This window comes from Garra rufa, chromosome 5, assembly GCF_049309525.1.
Source record: "Garra rufa chromosome 5, GarRuf1.0, whole genome shotgun sequence".
Lineage (NCBI taxonomy): Eukaryota > Metazoa > Chordata > Actinopteri > Cypriniformes > Cyprinidae > Garra > Garra rufa.
This window is the reverse complement of record NC_133365.1, coordinates 41,602,639-41,622,623: the sequence shown is the minus strand read 5'-3', so window position 1 is coordinate 41,622,623 and position 19,985 is coordinate 41,602,639. Positions and strand designations below refer to the sequence as shown.

Sequence of the window (19,985 nt, the reverse complement as noted above, 5' to 3'; positions counted from 1 at the left end):
GGGTCACATATTTAAGAACTAGTCAGAAATCATGAGACTTATTTATTCTATTCACAACATTAATAGAAAGTAATACTTTCCAGATACAGTAACATATATTTTATTTTTTTACAATTTAAGTACATTAAATTATACAGTTTGCTACATATTTTATGAAGGGATCCCAAGGGGGATCATAATATTTGGGGGGTCCATGGCATTAAAAAGTTTGAAAACCTCCATGGGCATTGATTTAGTATTGATATCTAGGTAGCGGAGGCTTAATCTTTCTAAAGCCAAACTTTTTATATTGATTCAATCCTTTTCCAGTGTAAATACCAGTGTAGCCCTGACTTTTGGCCTGCAGCATAAAGTCTAGTCTTCACTGCAGCTTTGTCTGACCAAGCACTGTCCAATTAGTAAGCAAGAGATCATTTGACATCTGACATTAAATATCAATCCATCAATCACAGGGTTATTCGTTTACATGCGGTTTACAAGTTTATCTGAAATTAATTATACCACTTGCCATTTTTGTATGCAATATGCAATAGGCGGTCATTGAACAGACTGTGGATCATGCCGTCTGAAACAAGTGTAAACTGAACTTCCGTGCTATATTTGTTGTTTAAATTCTTTTGCAGTGTAAATATAATTTAGAGTAAGCGAATCTTACCAGAATTTCAATGGTTTAAGGCCTTATCTTGTCTTGAGATGCCGGTCTTCTCTCTTCCTTTCTTTCTTTCTTGCGTTCTGTCTGTGGGGTCGTTGATTTATTGATCATTCATGCAGGAACAGACAAGCCTACAAAGAATATGTCGAACAAATGATCCTAAAGAAACTGTGCACAGAAGTGATTCACAGCAAATGATTCCCAGCTGATGCTTCATAAAAGGTGAATTAAAGAAACTGATTCATTACAAGCGTCATTCAAACAACTCCAAACACTGTCGCTCACAGGAGGTAAGCTGCATCCATGGCAACAAACTCCAAAATCTGCGTCTGGTCCTTTCGTTCTACTCGGAGAGACGCGGTGTCCCTGTGGCACACCCGTGTCTCATTTGTACAGCTGGATAAACAAATTACTCCAAGCCAATTAGCACAAGCTGTTAACACTAGTGTTTCAAGGTCCTTTCACATTAAGTGTATCGCAGTTAAAACTTATTTTAATAAATGCTATAAATGCAACATCAGTGGCTGAAATAGATTGTTTTTTTCAACAGTTTTTTTTAAATCAGTGCATAATGATTATTTGGGAAAAGGCTGGGTGGGGTGCAGGAACCTGAACAACTCTCCCTAGTGGCTCTTGTGGTATTTGGTGCAAAAGGCGCACAGTGGTGGCCAAAATGATTAGAACACTAGTATTTTCCCCAGCTAAAATGGTTTTAAATGAGTAGCTCACTTTCATATGGGGGCAGCCGTGGCCTAATGGTTAGAGAGTCGGACTTGTAACCCAAAGGTTGCAGGTTCGAGTCTCAGGTCCGGCAGGCATTGTAGGTGGGGGGAGTGAATGTACAGCACTCTCTCCACCCTCAATACTACGACTGAGGTGAGTCCCTTGAGCAAGGTACCGTACCCCCAACTGCTCCCCGGGCGCCGCAGCAATGGCTGCCCACTGGTGTGTGTTCACGGTGTGTGTGTGTGTTCACTACTGTGTGTGTGCACTTGGATGGGTCACCATACTTCACTTACTTCATCTCCTTTCCTTTCAGAACAAAAATTTACAGATAATGTACTCACCCCCTTGTCTTCCAAGATGTTCATGTCTTTCTTTCTACAGTCAAAAAGAAATGGTGTTTTTTGAGGAAAACATTCCAGGATTTCTCTCCATATAATGGACTTCTATGGTGCCCCTGAGCTTGAACTTCCAAAATGCAGCTTCAAAGGGCTCTAAATGATCCCAGCTGAGGAAAAAAGGGTCTTATCTAGTGAAACGATCGGTTATTTTCTTAAAACATTTACAACTTATATACTTTTTAATCTCAAACGTTTGTCTTGCCGAGCTAGACAAGATGAGCATTTGAAGTTAAAAAGTATATAAATTGTCATTTTTTTTAGTAAATAACTCATCGTTTTGCTAGATAAGACCCTTCTTTCCTCGACTGTGATCATTTAGAGTTTTTTGAAACTGCATTTTGGAAGTTCAAACTCGGGGGCACCATAGATGTCCATTATATGGAGAGAAATCCTGAAATGTACTCAAAAAAATTCTGCTGTAGTGTGTCAGTAAGAAAATATCAGTTTACATTTCCAAACATTCATTTTGCCAATAATTGTCATAATCCAATCAGATTTTAGTTTGCACAAGGAGTCAGTGCTCCACACAGAGATCGTCATTTTACAGCATTTTACACAAGTGCCTAAAACTTTTAACAGTACTGTAGTTTTGCAGGGAGGTTTCTTGAAGCATCTTGGAGACGTTGCCACAGCTCTTTTGGATTTAGTCTCGTCTCAGTTTGTTCTGTTTCTTCATGTGATTCCAGACAGACTGGATGATGATGAGATCAGATCTCTGTGTAGAGCACTGGCTGTTGTCAGACTCCTTGCGCAAAGTAAAATCTCACTGATTATTACAATTAATGGCAAAATTAATGTTGGAAATGTAAACTGACATTTCCTACTGACACACTACAGCAAAAGATAGAAATAACTGACTTAAAACCATTTTGTAGCTTGTGAAAATACTAGAGTTCTAATAATTTTGGCCACCACTGGAACTAAGGGTGTAGAAAGGATTGATGAACTGAAGGGGAGAATATGTCCCCTTATATTTAGAGGAATCTATGTATGTTTGTCCATACCAGTTTTACTGGTAATAGACCTTAGTCAGGATAGCGGCATATTTAATTTATGACCGGAATGAAATGGAGGCTGTGAGGGATAGGAGTACAGTGCGTTCAATGGACTGTACTGTCGTTTAACAACATGCTGAATATTCAGCTGACCAAAGGTCTTTCTGAAAGAAAGTTTCAGTAGACAAAAAAAAAAGTTTTGAAAGTTGTGAATTCTAAAAAATTATGTGATCCAGTGTCTTTATACAGTGTCTTCCACTGTAAAGACTGTAAATCTACCCTTCACAGCCTCTTTTTTTAATCTGTGCTAACTTTAAGCATCTAACCTTTAATGAAATAATTCACCTGGAAATATTAATAAATTTACCTGGAAATACATTTATAAAATGTATACATTTTATTTTATATATTTATGTATCTAAATGTGTGTAAATATATATAAAAATGTATTTATTTATTTATTCAATCAGCAGCCATTGCTCCAGTCTTCAGTGTCACACTGATTTGATGCTCAAAAAAATCTTATTATTATTAATGGTTAAAACTTTGTTTGTTATTTTTGTGGAAATTGTTATACATCTTTAAGGATTATTTGCTCAATATAAAGTTAAAAAATACAGCACTTATTTGAAGCAGAAATCTTCTCTAGCATTATAAATGTTTTACTGTCACAACTTTTTATATACTTTTGCACAGCAAGGATGCATTAAATTAATCAAAAGGGACAGTAAAGCGATATACTGTTATACATTACTTTTAGATATTAGTTATATATATCTTTTTTTGACATCTCTGATGTTGATGTCAAACTTTCAGTTAATTGGCTACCTTTAAAGTGTTTTTGTCAGTTTACAAGTACTGGAAAGAGAAATCCATTTGTGTCCAAAGCAAAAATGAAAAAAAAGTAAATGTAATGAGTAAATGATGACAGACTTTTTATTTATTTCATTGGAACATTTAAAATTTTAGTTTGTAGCTATTATCAATTATATACCTTTTTTTAGTTAACAATAAGCAATATTTTGACTTCAGAAGAGCTTGAATATGATGATAATATAAAAGTGGCTACCTTTATAGTGCTTTTGTCAGTTTACAAATACTGGAGAAAAAAATCAATTTATGTCCAGCGCAAAACTGAAAATTAAAAGTAAATGAAAATGTAACGAGTACATGGTGACAGACTTTTTATTTATTTCATTGGAACACTTTAAATTTTAAGTTGTAGCTATTATCAATTATATACCTTTTTTTTAGTTAACAATAAGCAATATTCTGACTTCAGAAGAGCTTGAATATGATGGTAATATAAAATTGGCTACCTTTCTTTTGTCAGTTTACCAATACTGGGGGGAAAATCTATTTGTGTCCAATGCAAAACTGAAAAGGAAAAGTAAATGTAAATGTAATGAGTACATGAGGACAGACTTTTTATTCAATTCATTGGATACAATTAAATTTTTTGTTTTTACCTAAAGTACAATGTAATCCTCTGACACAAATTTAATACTGCAGTGACATTTAAAACACAGAACAAGACTGGAGTGACGTTGCCTTAATCAGGTTAGACGGCATATTAAATTTAACATGGATAAAAAATGAGTCTGTGAGGGATGGACTTACAGTCTTTACAATGTCACGCACTGTATTAAGGCCCCAGATCAGGGGTCTCCAAACTCGGTCCTAGAGGGCCAGTGTCCTGCAGAGTTTAGCTCCAACTTGCATCCACACACCTGCCTGGAAGTTTCTAGAATGCCTAATAGTTCCTTGATGAGTGTGTTTAATTAGGTGTGCTTAATCGGCCATACTGGTGGCACTGAACGTACACAATGCCACTGAACCGAACAAATCTTGCATATTTTGCTGATTACTGCAGCCGAAAATGGTAAATTATTGTCATGTTTTGGGCTGTACTAATCGGTCGGACCGGGAAAACATTTGGAGTACCACAGACCGCCAAAAGTTATAACAAATCAAGGAGAGGAGTGCAAAAAAGTGTCTGAGGAACAAAAGGTATTTGTGGTTGGCCAAACTGAACCAGGATTTCCAAGGCTTACATTTTGACAACAATCATATTTGTTTTTATCATTTCCATATTGTGCCCTTTCCTGCTTACTAAGTCCTTCACTATACAATTTAGAAGCTTCCAAATGTTTTTTTTCCATGGTATAGTCAGCATAAATTAGCAGAACAATGTATTCAGTAGTACATTAACCGTACAATCAATGCTGTTGTTTACATCTGAGTATCACTAATATGGCAGCGTACTAATAGCGGCATACATTCACATCAAATGATGAGTTCCACTCATGGACACTGCACTTATTCGCAATCTCATAAGTACATTATTTGCATTTGCTTTAAAACCTTGCTGGTTTAACACTTTATTTGTATTTGTGTGCTGTTCTGAGCGGCATGTACACGTAATATCCTGTCAAACAGCGCCTGATTACTGGACTAAAATTGTCTTTCGTGTCTGGTTTGGTTCAAGTGTTAGTTATATAGCATAACTTCACAAAGCTAAAGTCCTACCATTCTGTTTTTGCTTGAGATTATGAAATTATACAATCCAATTTAAATCAGAAACTTCTCATGTAGGCAGCATCTTTGTGTAGATTGTTTAAGAATGCAGTGGTTGCCTCTAATTTAAATGGTATTAGAGAAAATAAACATCTTGTTCATGTATTCATATTTTCATTCATTCTTGTCCCTTGCCTGAAGCATAAAAATAAATATTTAAACAAGAGTCTTTCAGAATCCGAATCAGCCCATTTGCTTGTAAAACATCGGTCATGAAGAATCCAGATCGGTGCATTACTAAAAAGGAATGCCGGGACGAGTGCTGACTGTTCTGCTCAATTGGCAGTTGTGGTGCTTAATATTCATTGGGTGCTCCTAAATTTTTTTTTTGGTGCTCATAACTTTTTGAAGTTGGAAGCACCAGTGCTACCAATTAAAAAAGTTAATCTGAGCCCTGATCTGGGTAACTGACCAAATCGTGAGAGAGTTCGGAGAACCCTGCTCACAACTTTCAAAACTGTTTTAAGGAGTTTTTGTCTACTTTCAGAAAGTCTTTTCATCAGCTGAACAATCGGTACGCAGTTAAACAACAGTACAATCCAATGAACGCACTGTACTTCTATCCCTCACAACCTCAATTTCATTCTTTTCAAAAAGAATATTGAGCTAAACTGACTGAAATCTATAGAGTAATATTTCCTTGAGGGGTCAAGCATATTCTAACTTGTGCTGTTGTGATTGAGTAGAAGAACCAAAAACAGTCAAAGTCACACATATGATATATATGATATATTCATCTTCACACTTGCAATGTCTAATAAACTGTAGCTCAATGCCTAATTAACAACAGTTAGTAAAGAGAGGCATCTCTGAAGAGTGCGGAGCTGTGAGAATTCATTACAAGGGAAATATTTTCTGGTAAACCATCTCTGTTAAACTTCAGAGCACATTTCATTTTTTTAAAAAAGAAGACATAATGTTCGTACTCACAATTTTACCTGTTCCTGTCCCCAGTGAAACAGAAGAGTGACTATTGCAGTGTACTGCTTCTTTCTTGCTCTTTCTGAGCTGCATATGTTTTATGTAGTGTGTTTGGTTGAGTGAGATAAGGCACAAAACACATTAACACCTGCATTCAAGACACACACACTGCTGCTCTCTCATACACACACACACGCACGGAGATGGATGATGGGGGAGATTGGATTTCTGGGCCAGTGAGCAGGAAGCAGAATGCAAGAGTGTGACTGCAGTTCTGTCACAGCAGGTCATTTGGGTACTAATGACTGTGTGTGAGATTGTGTGTGTGCCTTGCATAAACCCTATAGGTGTGATTGAGACACACACACTCGCTGCAAATTCAATTTGAAACCCCCCCATTTTTATATAAAAGAGTGAAGAGGCTGCGATAGAGATGGCAGGGAGAAATAGAGAGACTTTGTTTAGTGCTGTTGAACCAAAGCTCTCACCTGATAGTACAGGTTTCTTGTCTTGTCGTCTGCCTGCGCGCTTAAATAAGATGTCATCAGTGCGGTATGGTAATGGATGTCACCGGAACCAATGATGTGCTCAGAGTGAGACCTGAGTCAGATACCGGCCAGCAGCTCGTCTCTGCTCGTTCAGGTGTTTCTTCGTGCCTTTAAGACAACCCGCTTCTGTACTCACGTTGTCTGAGTGTGTGACAGAAACTGTGAGGGGAAGCGGTACACATTAAACAGCCGCGCGCAGAGAACGTACCGCGGCTCGCCCAGGCTGAGAGAAAGTACAACAGCGCACCCATGTGGAGAGGTATGCGGTACTACAGCCACTGTCACACCACACCTGCAACGAGCAGGAACACAGAAGCTTGATTTATTATGGAGAGTTAATGTTGAGTGTTGAATATTGTCATTTTCTCTTTATTTTTTTATGCAGTAGGTTAAAAGTTTTATAATTTAACATATTACAAGAATGATCTATTAGCATTTTTTTCTTATTTCGTTGTTAGTTGTGTAGTCATTTTTTTACTATTATTATTTTTTAAATGAACTAAATCCGCCATTTTTTTTTTGTAAGAGCTGGCGCGCCATTTGTAAATTTAATGTAATGTGCGTCGCTTCCGGTCTCGTCCGTTTTCAGCTATTTTTAGTGGTACAAAACAGCTCCTTTGTTGCTTGATATTGCAAACTTGTGTGTCTTACCATATTATATTTTAATGAGTTATATTAATTATGAACAAAATGGTTTGTAGTGCAGTTTTAACTGTACTGCACTTCTTCTCCTCACTATTTTCCTACAGCGGCTAATGAACCGGAAGTCTTGCACATTCACAGAACAGCTTACTCCAGCGTTGAAAAATGTATAATAAAAGCTTGATAAATAAGCTTACTGTTGATGTATAGTTTGTTAGTATATAGCATTAATTGGCAGAGATACAAAAAAATCTAAATATTGAGAAAATCGCCTTTAAAGTTGTTCAAATAAAGTCCTTAGCAATGCATATCACTAATCAAAAATCAGGCTTTGATGTATTTACGGTAGGGAATTTACAAAATATCTTATTGGAACATGATCCTTACTTAATCTCCTAATGATTTTTGGCATACAATAATTTTTCATAACTTTTTCATTATATAGGCTACTAGTCAAAAAAATACTCCTAGGTCACTGAGCCTGGTTTCAGAGGGGTTTTGCCTACTTTGGTCACTATAAATATTTTTTTTAGTGCAGAAGAGAAGCTTTTAACACTCGTTCTGTCATGCTGTGTGTTCAGGACAAATGTTTTTTTACAAAATTTGTAAAATCTGTAAATTCTATGGGTCAGGCTTCCGGTCTCATCCAAGTCCAGCTATTTTAAGCTGTACAAACCAGCTCATTTTGCTGCTTGATATTGCACATTGGTGTATTACCATGCCATTTTAATGTATTATCTTAATTATGAACACACTTGTTTGTAGTGCAAACAGTTTTACCATTTACTGCATGTTGTTATTCTTAAATAACCCATAGGCTTACTTCCGCGTAGAAGAAAAAGGTGGCTAAGCATATAAATAAGATATAAACAAAACCAAACGATTTAGTTTTTTAATAATACTGGACTTACATATAAAGATCAGGAAAGGTTCTCTGAACAAGAATGTGTAAAATAGCTTAAATGCAACATTAAAATGGCACATGAATGTATAAAAGAGCTTAAGAAGACTGGATGTGCAAAGCTACAGATCACATGGATTAAGGTGCAGATCACAGAGACCTTAAACATACGATAACAGAGTCTCAGGCAAAAAGATTTTCATTTATAAAACACAAACAAGATCAAAACAGGCTTTGGAGCCCCTATTTAGCATGCTAAATAAATGCCAACGTTGATATGAACAAGGAAAATTTTGAAAAAATGTTGAATAAAAACAAGCTTTTGCAAAACGTTGCGTAGCTGCCAACACGTATGCAGCCTGTGGGACAAAATTCAATGTGGTATGAAGTATTTTAGATGTCCCTAAAAAGCTTGTTTTGCTCAAATTTACATGTTTATTTTGAGAAACTGGTGTTGAGTCACAGATATAACAGATAAAAACAGACTGGCAAAATGCTGTAGACGTCTGATTATTGTAGTGCTTCGTAATGAGGAGTAAAGAGCTGCGGGCACAGAAGTCAGGTACGAGATTTCTTCTCTTTCCTGTCAGACGACACTTCGGCTTTACGCTTATAAGCCTGTAACAAGATGAAACAAACAGCATGTTTAGAAAGCATGTACAGATAGATAGATAGATAGATAGATAGATTGTACATCATTGTAAATCTTGTTGACATTATAGGCAGTTAGCATGTGATGGAATGGTACTGAAGCAAGAGAGAACAGGCAGAAAAAAGGGAAAAAAATGCTCCTCGCTCCAGGCGAAATCTTGCAACTCACCATGCATATGCTCTGATAGACAGACAGATACATAGATAGATAGACAGGTTTGAAATCGTCAGTGGGATTTACTATACTTTACTGCGGACAGTAAATCTGAGGGGAATTTTGATCATTTGCATGTTGTTCTTGTTCAGTTGTTCAAGCGTGATTCTGAACTAGAGGGAAAGTCTCTGGGGACGCGAAGCACGGAGCACAACAACAGATGGAGCGAAAAGAAAGAAGACAGGACGTATTACTGATTGTCCTTTGGGTGTTCTTCTCTTTTTCTCGGCACGCTCCTTCTCCTCTATCTCCATGTTCTCTTTCTCAATGAGAGAAATGAGCGTGTTGCAGCGGCGCTGCAGCTCCTAGCAAACCAGACAAAACACACGGAAGGAAACTCTTTCATCATCTCAGCACAAGAGTTATACATCACATCTCATCGACTTTTACAATTCCTTTCAGGCATCACACAAACATCTGCACCCACTCGCTTTCACAAACACGCACGCCAATATGACCTGAAAAACATCCCTGGATATAATCCGTTTAAAAAACAGAGTTTTGCATTTGTGTGTGAGACAGGCATACACATTCACTCACCTGTTCCATAGGTCTTTATTGTTTTTACATAAACGCTACCGACTAATCTTAACCCTGACCGAAAAGTTATCTTTTTTGCATTTTTAAAAATTTTTTAACTTTTTTCCAGGGAGTTTGATTGACAGGCAATCTGACCAATCATAACCTTAAATCTTTTTCTCCAACAAACAAACCAGACCAGAGAGTAGATTAACATCAGTGGACTTGAACTTGAAAAATGGTGTGTACTGATGTCTTTCCATAGTTGAAACAAGATACCTTCTGATGTTAATTCCTGTTTATTTCATCCTATAACCAGTAGATTATCGGTTCATGAGCTGCTTAAACTAAGGTGCTACAGCGAAATGTTACAGTACATTAAAGAGCCACAAAACGTTTGTTTTAGGGATGTATCTGTTAAATTAACTAAAACCAAAAGCACAATCCCAGTTTAATCCCTCACCAAGTCTGTTTTTGCTGCGTGTTTCAAGGCGAAGCACGCACTTCGTTCAGGCGATCAGCTCGTGCTCCTGTTTTCCGCACCTCAGAACGGCTCAGTTCACAGTGAATGCAGTGAACACGTTTATTGCATGTGCTGTGAGTTTATCGTGCATTTGGGAACACAACGGCCATCAGTTATGCTTTATTTTCGTTGCAGATGATTACAGCATTTCACTAGATTTGTAGCGAGACGTGTTTTTGTAAGCCTGTTTCCACTGAAGCTGGAGTTTTCTGTCAAAATAAAAGCTTTACTGCTGTTTCCATCAAAATAAAAGCTTAAAAGTGCAGTATGAATTATTGACAGCTAGCGGTTTAAATGGGTAATGTTACTGCAGTCCAAATTAGGAAGGAAATTAGGAAATAAGTATTGTCATTTCCCTACTGTAGTGTAAAGCAAAAATAATATAACTATGAAATATTAATTTTCATTTATTTTAAAGTCCATCTGTTTAACAATATATGGCTATTACTGTCATAGGAATAATATCAAATTGTTATTTCTGTTATTATTCTAATTTGTTTGGCTTCCTAAAACAGCGTGAATGTAATTTAGAGACAAATAAAAAGAGGGTCGTGTCCCCTTTAAAGTTCAGGTAACAAGTGAATTCACTTATTTTTTTCTGACTGTTTTCTTAGTTAAGAACATGGGTTAGAGCTCTTTTACATTTTAAACGTTGTCATTTGAGTAAGAACGTATGGCGTGAGAGTGTCACGGCTTGTCGGACACTGCAACAGTAATGAACGGGAGCTTTTTTTTGCGAAAGGTCACTTGAGGACATTCCCAAATGGAAGCTTCGTCAAATTCAGTTCACTTATGGGGACAATGCTGTCCCCAAAGTACAGCCAAGTAGACCTACACACATCCATAACCACAAAAATATATCCATATGAGACTTTCCATTCACATCTAATGTGAGCTGACTGTAACTGTTATATAACCCTAATGTTAATAATAAACTAAGGTGCCATTTAGACTCTTTATGAATCTTTTTTCTCATGTGGTGATGCCTCTAAAAGAAGGCTTTGCTACGGACATTTCATGCCTGTTTTTTCTAGTCTATTTAATTTTTTACTAGTGTTATGTTATTTTTTATTTAGCTCTTACCTGAATAAGATATTTCACATAAAAAGACATTTACACATAGTCCACAAGAGAAAATAATAGTTGAATTTATAAAAATGACCTCATTCAAAAGTGATTCTTAATACTGTGTTGTTACCTGAATGACAAACAGCTGTTTTTTTTGTGATAGTTATAGATCATGAGTCCCTTGTTTGTTCTGAACAGTTAAACTGCCTGTTGTTCTTCAGAAAAATCCTTCAGGTCCCACAAATTCTTTGGTTTTTCAGCATTTTTGTGCATTTAAACCCTTTCCAACAATGACTGTATGATTTTAAAATCCATCTTTTCACACTGAGGACAACTAAGGGACTCATATGCAACTATTACAGAACTATTCAAATGCTCACTGATGCTCCAGAAGGAAAAACGATGCATTAAGAGCTGGGGGGGGGGAAACTTTTTGAAATTGAAAATCAGGGTAAATTGAACTTATTTGTCTATTTGGAAACATGTAAGTATCTTCTGTAGCTTCTGAAGAAAAGAAAAATCTTAATTCTGTTCAAAAGTTTACACCCTCATCGTGTTTCCTTCTGAAGCGTCAGGAAGTGTTCGAACCTTCTGTAATAGTTGCATACAAGTATGAAAAGATGGATTTCAAAGTCATACAGTTATTGTTGGAAAGGGTTCAAATACACAAAACTGCTGAAAAACCAAAGAATTTGTGGGATTTGCAGGTCAGTACTAAATAGAAAATAACATCCATTTTGTATGATACCTCTTATTTTGATAAAATAATTAACATTTTGCAGAATCTACAAGGTGTATGTAAACTTTTGACTTCAACTGTATATTCATCGTTTGTGATTACTGAATGAGAATTTTTTTACAATTTGTTTTTATAACATCTCTAACACAAACACGCTCTCACCATGGCAGTCCTGGACTTGATGAACCAGTCGAATCTGAACTGTGGAGCGTTGCGTACACACTGTCGAAGTTCTTCATAAACATATTCTTTATCAAAGCCCATCTTATGCAACATGCAAATCAGAAACCTGTCTTCTTCCTGCAGGCACAAACACCAAGAAAAGTTTCCATATTTTAAGTTCTTAGTAAACACATTTACACACACACACTAACTCTCTCTCCAATGCACCCACCTCTGTGTAGTTCTTTCCTTTGTTTGTGCCATACTGGATGCGGAGCTGGTGGAACGGAGCCTTGTAACGCGCTATCTACAAGTACACCAAACACACGTCATCAAACAAGTAATATTTACTAATTATTATTGCATCAAAAATTACATTTACAAAGGCTGTGACTTCACTGTCTAATATTGAGGTTGCAAATCATCAATAGCAAGGAATACTAAAGCTACCACACAATCATAATTCAGCAGCCATTAAAGAAAAACTGGCTTGTCAACAACATAATTGAATTCCATGGCAAGTTTTTTGAAAGGTTGACCTTGGCGTCCAGGGCTTTTTTGATGCTGATGCGTCTCTGGATGCGAGCTTCTCCTCGCTCTATCTGAGCCATGATCTTCTCAATATCCTGCAGCTCATTACAGCGTTCCCAAAACACAGCTATTATAATGACAAACAACGTATAAGGTGAGTGTAGTTATTACAGCAGTGAAATATTTTTGTGTTGTTTGTATCTTCATTCTTGTGCCGAAGATGAATGAAGGTCTTACGGGTTTGGAACAACATGAGGGTGAGTAATTATTGACAGAATTTAAATTTTTGAGTGAACTGTCCCTTTAAGACCATTTAGTACAAACAACACACCAACTAGTGGATTTTGAAAATATGTAGTTTGCACATTCCTAGTGTGTAATATCTATAGATGTCAGGCTTGTGTATAGTTGCACTGGTGTGTATTGTACCGGAGTACTCCATGACTTCTTCAGGCGTCTTGCCCTCCACCTCTCTGGCGATGTTGTCAATGTCATCACGACCATACTTCTCATTAGCTTTAATAAACTGATTGAAATCACGCTTGTTCCAGTTTGTGAAGCCCTGGGATAAGCAAACATATTCTGCTATAGTACTGTGCTCTGTACTCAGCGCATTTAAGTGTGTATGAATGTGTGAGTGAGTGGTAGAGAGGATGCTTATGTGTACTTGTGTGAGTAGTTTCTCTTTTTCCTCTGTCTCTTCAGGTGAGAGGGGTTCAGCCTCGTCTATCTTAGCTTGATCCTCCTTCTGCACCTGTGCTGAATTTGGGATATCTGGATTACGTGGAACCTACAATAAACACACAGACACAGTCGCACTTACCACTTTATATCAGATGCTTCAACAGCAAGCACTTGAGCAGATTATACACATACTGAATACAAACATGGTGTACAGAAAGTGCTCACCTTGTATCCGATGGTTTTCCTGTAGTAAAGAATCTCCATCTCTAGCAGCTCAAAGAGACGTGGTGGAAAGAACTGAAAGTCCTGAATGTTGGGCTGCTTTGGAGGCCGAGGAGCCTGGATTACATCCACACAGACACACACTTCATGATCTCTCCACATACACTTGTTGTATGAATATTTTCATGACAACATCTGTGTGATTCTTGATGTGCACTGTATAATGACAAAACATTGTTATGCTCCTGGCAGATGCATCTTTATCTAGCGGACACTTCACTTTAATCAAAACACTCATTTGGTTTTCAATTTAATTTAATGATATTCATTAAAATTGAGGTTTACTGGCTCCCTGCTGTACGTATTTTGCTGACAGGGTTATCACTTTATAAACTATCAACTCCCCATCAAATTTGCTAGAAATCTTTTTTTAAAGCTAGTTTACACAGCTCTAGCAAATACCAGCAAAACACAATTTTTTTTGACAATGGTTTTTGGTAGCACAAGTATATTTGTAGCAATAGCCAAAAATACATTGTTTGGGTCAAAATGATCGCTTTTTATTTTATGCCAAAAATCATTAGGATATTAAGTAAAGATCATGTTCCATGAAGATAATTTGTAAATTGCCTACTGTAAGTATATCAAAACTTAATTTTTGATTAGTAATATGCATTGCTAAGAAACCACATTTGGACAGCTGTAAAGGCAATTTTTTTTCATATTTAGATTTTTTTAAACCCCTAGATTCCAGATTTTTAAATAGGTGTATCTCGGCCAAATAGGGTGGAATACTAATCACAAAAAATGACCCTTATGACTGGTTTTGTGGTCCATGGTCACATATTATATTATTGATGGTTGTTGGGACAGTCTGATCCAGAATAAGTGCAATTTTAGTATTATTTAATATTTTAAATTGCTTCTATTTTTACATTTTTAAGTTAAGTACTTTTGTTATGCTTTCGTCATTTTATTAGCTTTTGTTTATATTTAGCTTTACTTTATTTTTATTTCAGTTTCAATTTAAGTCCTTTTATTAATATAACAAATTTATTTTATTTCAGTTCGCTTCCAAGAAAACATTTTTATCTTTTTCTATTTCTAAGTTTTTCATACAATATTTATATTTTATTTCAGATTAATTTCAATGAACAAAGATAATTTTTAATAGTTAGCAGTTTTTAATTAAAAAAAAAAAATTTCTTTCTTTCTTCAGTCGATAAGAAATTATGTTTTTTGAGGAAAACATTTCAGGAATTATCTCCATATAGTGGACTTCAATGGTGCCCCGAAGTTTGAACTTCAAAAATGCAGTTTAAACGCAGCATCAAAGGGCTCTAAACGATCCCACACGAAGAAGAAGGGTCTTATCTAGTGAAACGATCTGTTATTTTCAAAACAAATTGACAATTTACATACTTCATAACGTCAAATGCTTGTCTTGTCTCGTCTCTGCAATGTGCATGCGTAGTCTGTGTGATCCGGGACAATACAGTTAGGGTATGTCGAAAAACTCATATTTGTTTTTATCTTCAACTTCAAACTTGTTCTCAAAAAACATAATTTCTTATTGACTGAAGAAAGAAAGACATGCACATCTTGGATGACAAAAGCGTGAGTTCATTTTCTGTAAATTTTTGTTCTGGAAGTGAACTAATCCTTTAACAACACCACTGACCAATATAGAATAAAATAGAATATCATAATGTCATAAATAGTGAATTTAAGAGCAGAACGCCGCATTTACTTCTTCTTTATCAGCCGCTTTTATCCTTATTGATGTTTTTTATGACTTACAGTGCACTATTCGAACAAACTCTCCCACAGGAGCAATCTAGAGCTAAGTGTTTCTCTCAAGGGCACCGCAGTGACAGGACAGACAGAAGAAGAGCATCCAGTTCATGAGGTCATTTTCTGAGTCAGCGTTTGAACCTGCAACCTTTGTGTTTCGACTCTTTATCCATTACGTCCCTCCAATACATGATGATACAGCGCCCTTCAGCTGAGTTACTTCTACATTTACTTTAACTCACTGACTCCTGTGTAGCTGTCAGCCTGATGAAAACAGTGATCTGAGTGCATTATTTATTGTGTTGTAGGCTTGTGTACACTGTACTTGCATTAGAGTATGCAGTCATGACTAGCACTGACAAAAAAATCATTTCAGAGTGTCTAAACCATGCACGTGTGTTACCTTCGGGGCTCTTGGTTCGCTGACTCGCAGTGCTTCTCTGAAGTAAGCATCTACAGCGTAATTGGCCTTCCTTTCTCTCTTAGGAGGCTCGATCCATTCGATCAAACTTAGCTGCACAACACACAGAATTCTTTAACACACACATACGCTTTCAGCTTCACATAAACTCTCAGTCTGTGACATAAAAGTGCAAAGCTTAAACAGCTGCCAAAAGCGCACTGATAGACTCAGATGCACCTTGGAGCTGCATTATACACCAGTATGAATCGATTCCCACCCGGTAAACCTTCATACAGACACTAACTTTTTGTTTCTCCCTGTAATCTTCTCCCTCAAAGTTGTAAAGGCTGGTCTCGGTGCCACCCGTGTCCATGGTAAAGTTCCTCAGCGAGCTCTCACCGAGTGTCTTCAAGCGTTCGTTCATCTCCGCCGTCTGAGAGGGAAAACACCCAACAAAGTGAGTTCAGCAGGGTTATATAGAATCAACGGGAGTGGAAAATTCTCATAATGTGAAGGAAATCTGATGGGTTTTATTCATCCAAGCTTGAATATGAAAGCTTTCAGAATTGGGACCTGAAGCTATTATGGAATTTACCAGTAATTTAACCAACTTTATAGACTTCAGTCTAGTCTAATTTGTTTGTGTCCACTCACTTTCTTGGCGCCTCTTTCCAAAATGCTGTCGATGTCTTCATCTGTTAGTTCGCTGTCTTTAGAGGCGAACACGTGTGTTGCTCCATGTCGAATCATTTGTAGCATTTCATCCTTCCCAAGTTTATTCTGCTGGTCAATCAGCCGTCCTGTAAGAGCAAAATAATAGCACTAATAATTTTCTTTTTTACAGTTCAGTTTGTACCTATACTGTTTTTTTAACAGGAGGATTTTTAATGTTTTTTAAAGATGTCTCTTCTGCTCACCAAGCCTGCATTTATTTGATCCAAAGTACAGCAAGAACAGTACAATTTTTAAATATTTTTTAAAATAACTGTTTTCTATTTGACTATATTTTAAAATTTATTTATTCCTGTAATCAAAGCTAAATTTTCAGCATCATTACTCCAGTCACATGACCGTTCAGAAATCATTTTAATATTCTGATTTGCTGCTCAAAAACATTTATTATCATGTTAAAAACAGCTGAGTATAATTTTTTTTTCCAGTTTTTTTCAGGATGAATATAAGGTTCAGAAGAACAAAATTTATCTGTAACATTAAAAATGTCTTTTATCATTACTTTTGATCAATTTACAGCATCCTTGCTAAATAAAACTATTAATTTTTATCTGTAATCTTTTACTATACTTTGTATAGTGTATACTGTTACAAAAGCTTTTTATTTCAGATAAATGCTGATCTGTGGATCTTTCTATTCATCAAAAAAAATCCTGAAAAAATTTACTAAATTGTGTTAAATATTGATAATAATAATAATAATAATAATAATAATAATAATAATAATAATAATAAATGTTTCTTGAACAGCAGACTGAAGACTGGAGTAATGATGCTGAAAATATAGCTTTGATCACAGAAATAAATTTAATTTTAAAATATACTCAAATAGAAAAGTTAAAAAAAAAATGTAAACAGAAAAATATTTCAGAACTATACTGTTTTGCTGTACCTTGGGTTGTTGAGCAGAAGAGACTTCTTTAATAAACAGTAAAAATCTTAAGGTTATTGCACACTGAGTCTTCATATGCATTTTTCGTATCCGTCATCCTTCCCTATCAAAATACTTTCTACGGATGACGCAGAAAATCGCAGAAAATTGAATCTAATCCGATTTTGGAGGCAGTGTGTAAACGTGATTGACACAACATGAGGTCGTATTTATTTTTTTAACATGCAAAAATTTGGATTCAGTGTTCAATGACCTTTACTGTTCAAAAACTTTTGACTGGTAGTGTATAAAGAAAAATGTCAGAGGTTTTCGATATAAGCCCAGATTTGCTGTAAACAAAACTTGGTTCTCTTGAGACTAGCACATTCTCACTAGAGCTTATACTTAGCCTATATCCTATGTCATCCACTGAAACGCCACTCTTTCGTGAATGTATGACAGTTAGCAGAAGTTTAAGATTACGGTTTAGAAAGTTTTAAATATGGATATTCTTCTTAAACAAATGCATCGAATTGCTTCAGAAGGCTTTTATTAACCCCTTGAAGTCGTGTGGAGTACTTTTATGATGACTTTATGCACTTTATTATGCTTCAAAATCTCAACATCCATTCACTGCCATTTTAAAGTTTGAAAGAACCAGGACATTTTTTAACATAACTCCAATAGTATTTGTCTGAAAAAAGAAAGTCATATACACCTAGGATGGCTTAAAGGGTGAGTAAATCATGGGGTAATTTTAATTTTTGGGTGAACTATCTCTTTAATACACAAACCTTTTAAATTCCAAATAAAAACTTTTAAATGGTAGCTTATATAAATGACACCACCAGCTTTGTCAAAGATCTCTGTGCCACAAAGACCACTAGCAAATACCATGAGGTTTCAACATCACACACCTAACTCATGCATCTAAGCTCAAAAACTGCTCAAAAACCAGTGAGAAATCTATTAGCATCTACAATTTGCAAACCATCTTTAAGGTTTTGTTTACTTTAAGTAATGCAAATTACTTATAATTACACATTTGCAATATGAGTTTGAGTTTTTTGTTTAATTGACTGTTAAACCCATTTTCTCTCTGCCAGTACAGCCATTCAGAGAGAGAATTACTGTAATTACTTTGGGAACATGGACACCTTAAAATTCATACCGTTTAATATTTATATTTTTAGAGGTGTCATTAGACATGAGAACTGAACCGTGAAGAACTGTTTTTTTTTTCCTTTGCAGGAACTGTTTTACTCCTAGTGTGTTCATACCCTGCTGAATGACTATGGAGTCTAGTCGTAGTTTCATCTCTGCTCTCTCCACAATTCTCTCCTCCACTGTGTTGTCTGTGATCAACCTGAACACTTTTACTGGTTTTCTCTGTCCAATACGATGAGCACGGTCCTAAAATACAATAGACAGCACAACAACAAGCATTTAAAACAACCGTCATAAAGAAAGCTAGCATCTCTCTGAGGCTCACAATCATAAAAGTGATTTTGGTTTTGAAGTTTTATGTGTGTGTGTGTGTGTGTGTGTGTGTGTGTGTGTGTGTGTGTGTGCTGTGTTGCTCACCATGGCCTGCAGGTCCACCTGTGGGTTCCAGTCTGAGTCGTAGAGAATCACTACGTCAGCTGTAGCCAAATTAATCCCCAGCCCACCTGCCCGTGTGCTCAGCATGAAGATAAATTTACTGCTGTTCGGGGCATTAAAAGCTTCTATGGCTTGCTAATGCACAACAACAGAGATAGAAGAACAGGAACAGAGAAGGACAGCAATTTAGAGAGAGAGAGACAGAAATTATTTATTTGAACCACTTAACTATAATTCATATGGTCTACTTTTTAGTAGTCGATCAGGGTGGTCAGTGGCTGATATACACATACATAATACAATTTATGGTCACTTTATTTTAAGGTCCAATTCTCGCTATTAACAAATCATTAACTACAACTTTTTTCTACAACTAATTTCCTGCTTATTAATAGTTAATAAGATGGTTGTTAAGTTTAGTTATTGGGTAGGGAATAGGTGTGTAGAATATGGTCATGCAGAATATGTGACCCTAGACCACAAAACCAGTCTTAAGTAGCACGGGTATATTTGTAGCAATAGCCAAAAATATATTGTATGGGTTAAAATTGTTGCTTTTTCTGTTATGCCAAAAATCATTAGGATATTAAGTAAAGATCATGTTCTATGAAGATATTTTGGAAATTTTCTACTGTAAATATATCAGAACTTAACTTTTGATTAGTAATATGCATTTGGACAACTTTAAAGGCGATTTTCTCAATATTTTGACTTTTTTCCACCCTTAGATTCCAGATTTTTAAATGGTTGTATCACGGCTAAATATTATCCTAATGGAAAGCTTATTTATTCAGCTTTCATATGTGGTTTAAATCTCAGTTTCAAAAAATTGACCCTTATGACTAGTTTTGTGGTCCAGGGTTACATAAGTGTTTTGTAAGTACTAAAAAACAGCCAATATGTTAATAAT

At 36.0% G+C, this 19,985-nt stretch overlaps 1 protein-coding gene across 1 annotated transcript in view; it reads right to left on the bottom strand.

Annotated features, from left to right (window-relative positions):
• Nucleotides 1-8,337: 8,337 nt before the first annotated feature.
• Nucleotides 8,338-19,985, bottom strand: part of smarca1 (SNF2 related chromatin remodeling ATPase 1) — a 30,671-nt gene continuing 19,023 nt past the window's right edge. Inside the window, exons 13-25 of the mRNA XM_073840420.1 lie at nucleotides 19,058-19,210; nucleotides 18,754-18,886; nucleotides 16,525-16,670; nucleotides 16,175-16,303; nucleotides 15,871-15,981; nucleotides 13,677-13,790; nucleotides 13,435-13,557; nucleotides 13,197-13,329; nucleotides 12,776-12,894; nucleotides 12,469-12,543; nucleotides 12,237-12,374; nucleotides 9,420-9,530; nucleotides 8,338-8,978 (exon numbers count right to left, since the gene is read on the bottom strand). Of these exons, the coding sequence (XP_073696521.1) occupies nucleotides 8,919-8,978; nucleotides 9,420-9,530; nucleotides 12,237-12,374; nucleotides 12,469-12,543; nucleotides 12,776-12,894; nucleotides 13,197-13,329; nucleotides 13,435-13,557; nucleotides 13,677-13,790; nucleotides 15,871-15,981; nucleotides 16,175-16,303; nucleotides 16,525-16,670; nucleotides 18,754-18,886; nucleotides 19,058-19,210 (1,545 nt within the window). The 3' untranslated portion in view covers nucleotides 8,338-8,918. The remainder of the gene's footprint in view (nucleotides 8,979-9,419; nucleotides 9,531-12,236; nucleotides 12,375-12,468; nucleotides 12,544-12,775; nucleotides 12,895-13,196; nucleotides 13,330-13,434; nucleotides 13,558-13,676; nucleotides 13,791-15,870; nucleotides 15,982-16,174; nucleotides 16,304-16,524; nucleotides 16,671-18,753; nucleotides 18,887-19,057; nucleotides 19,211-19,985) is intronic.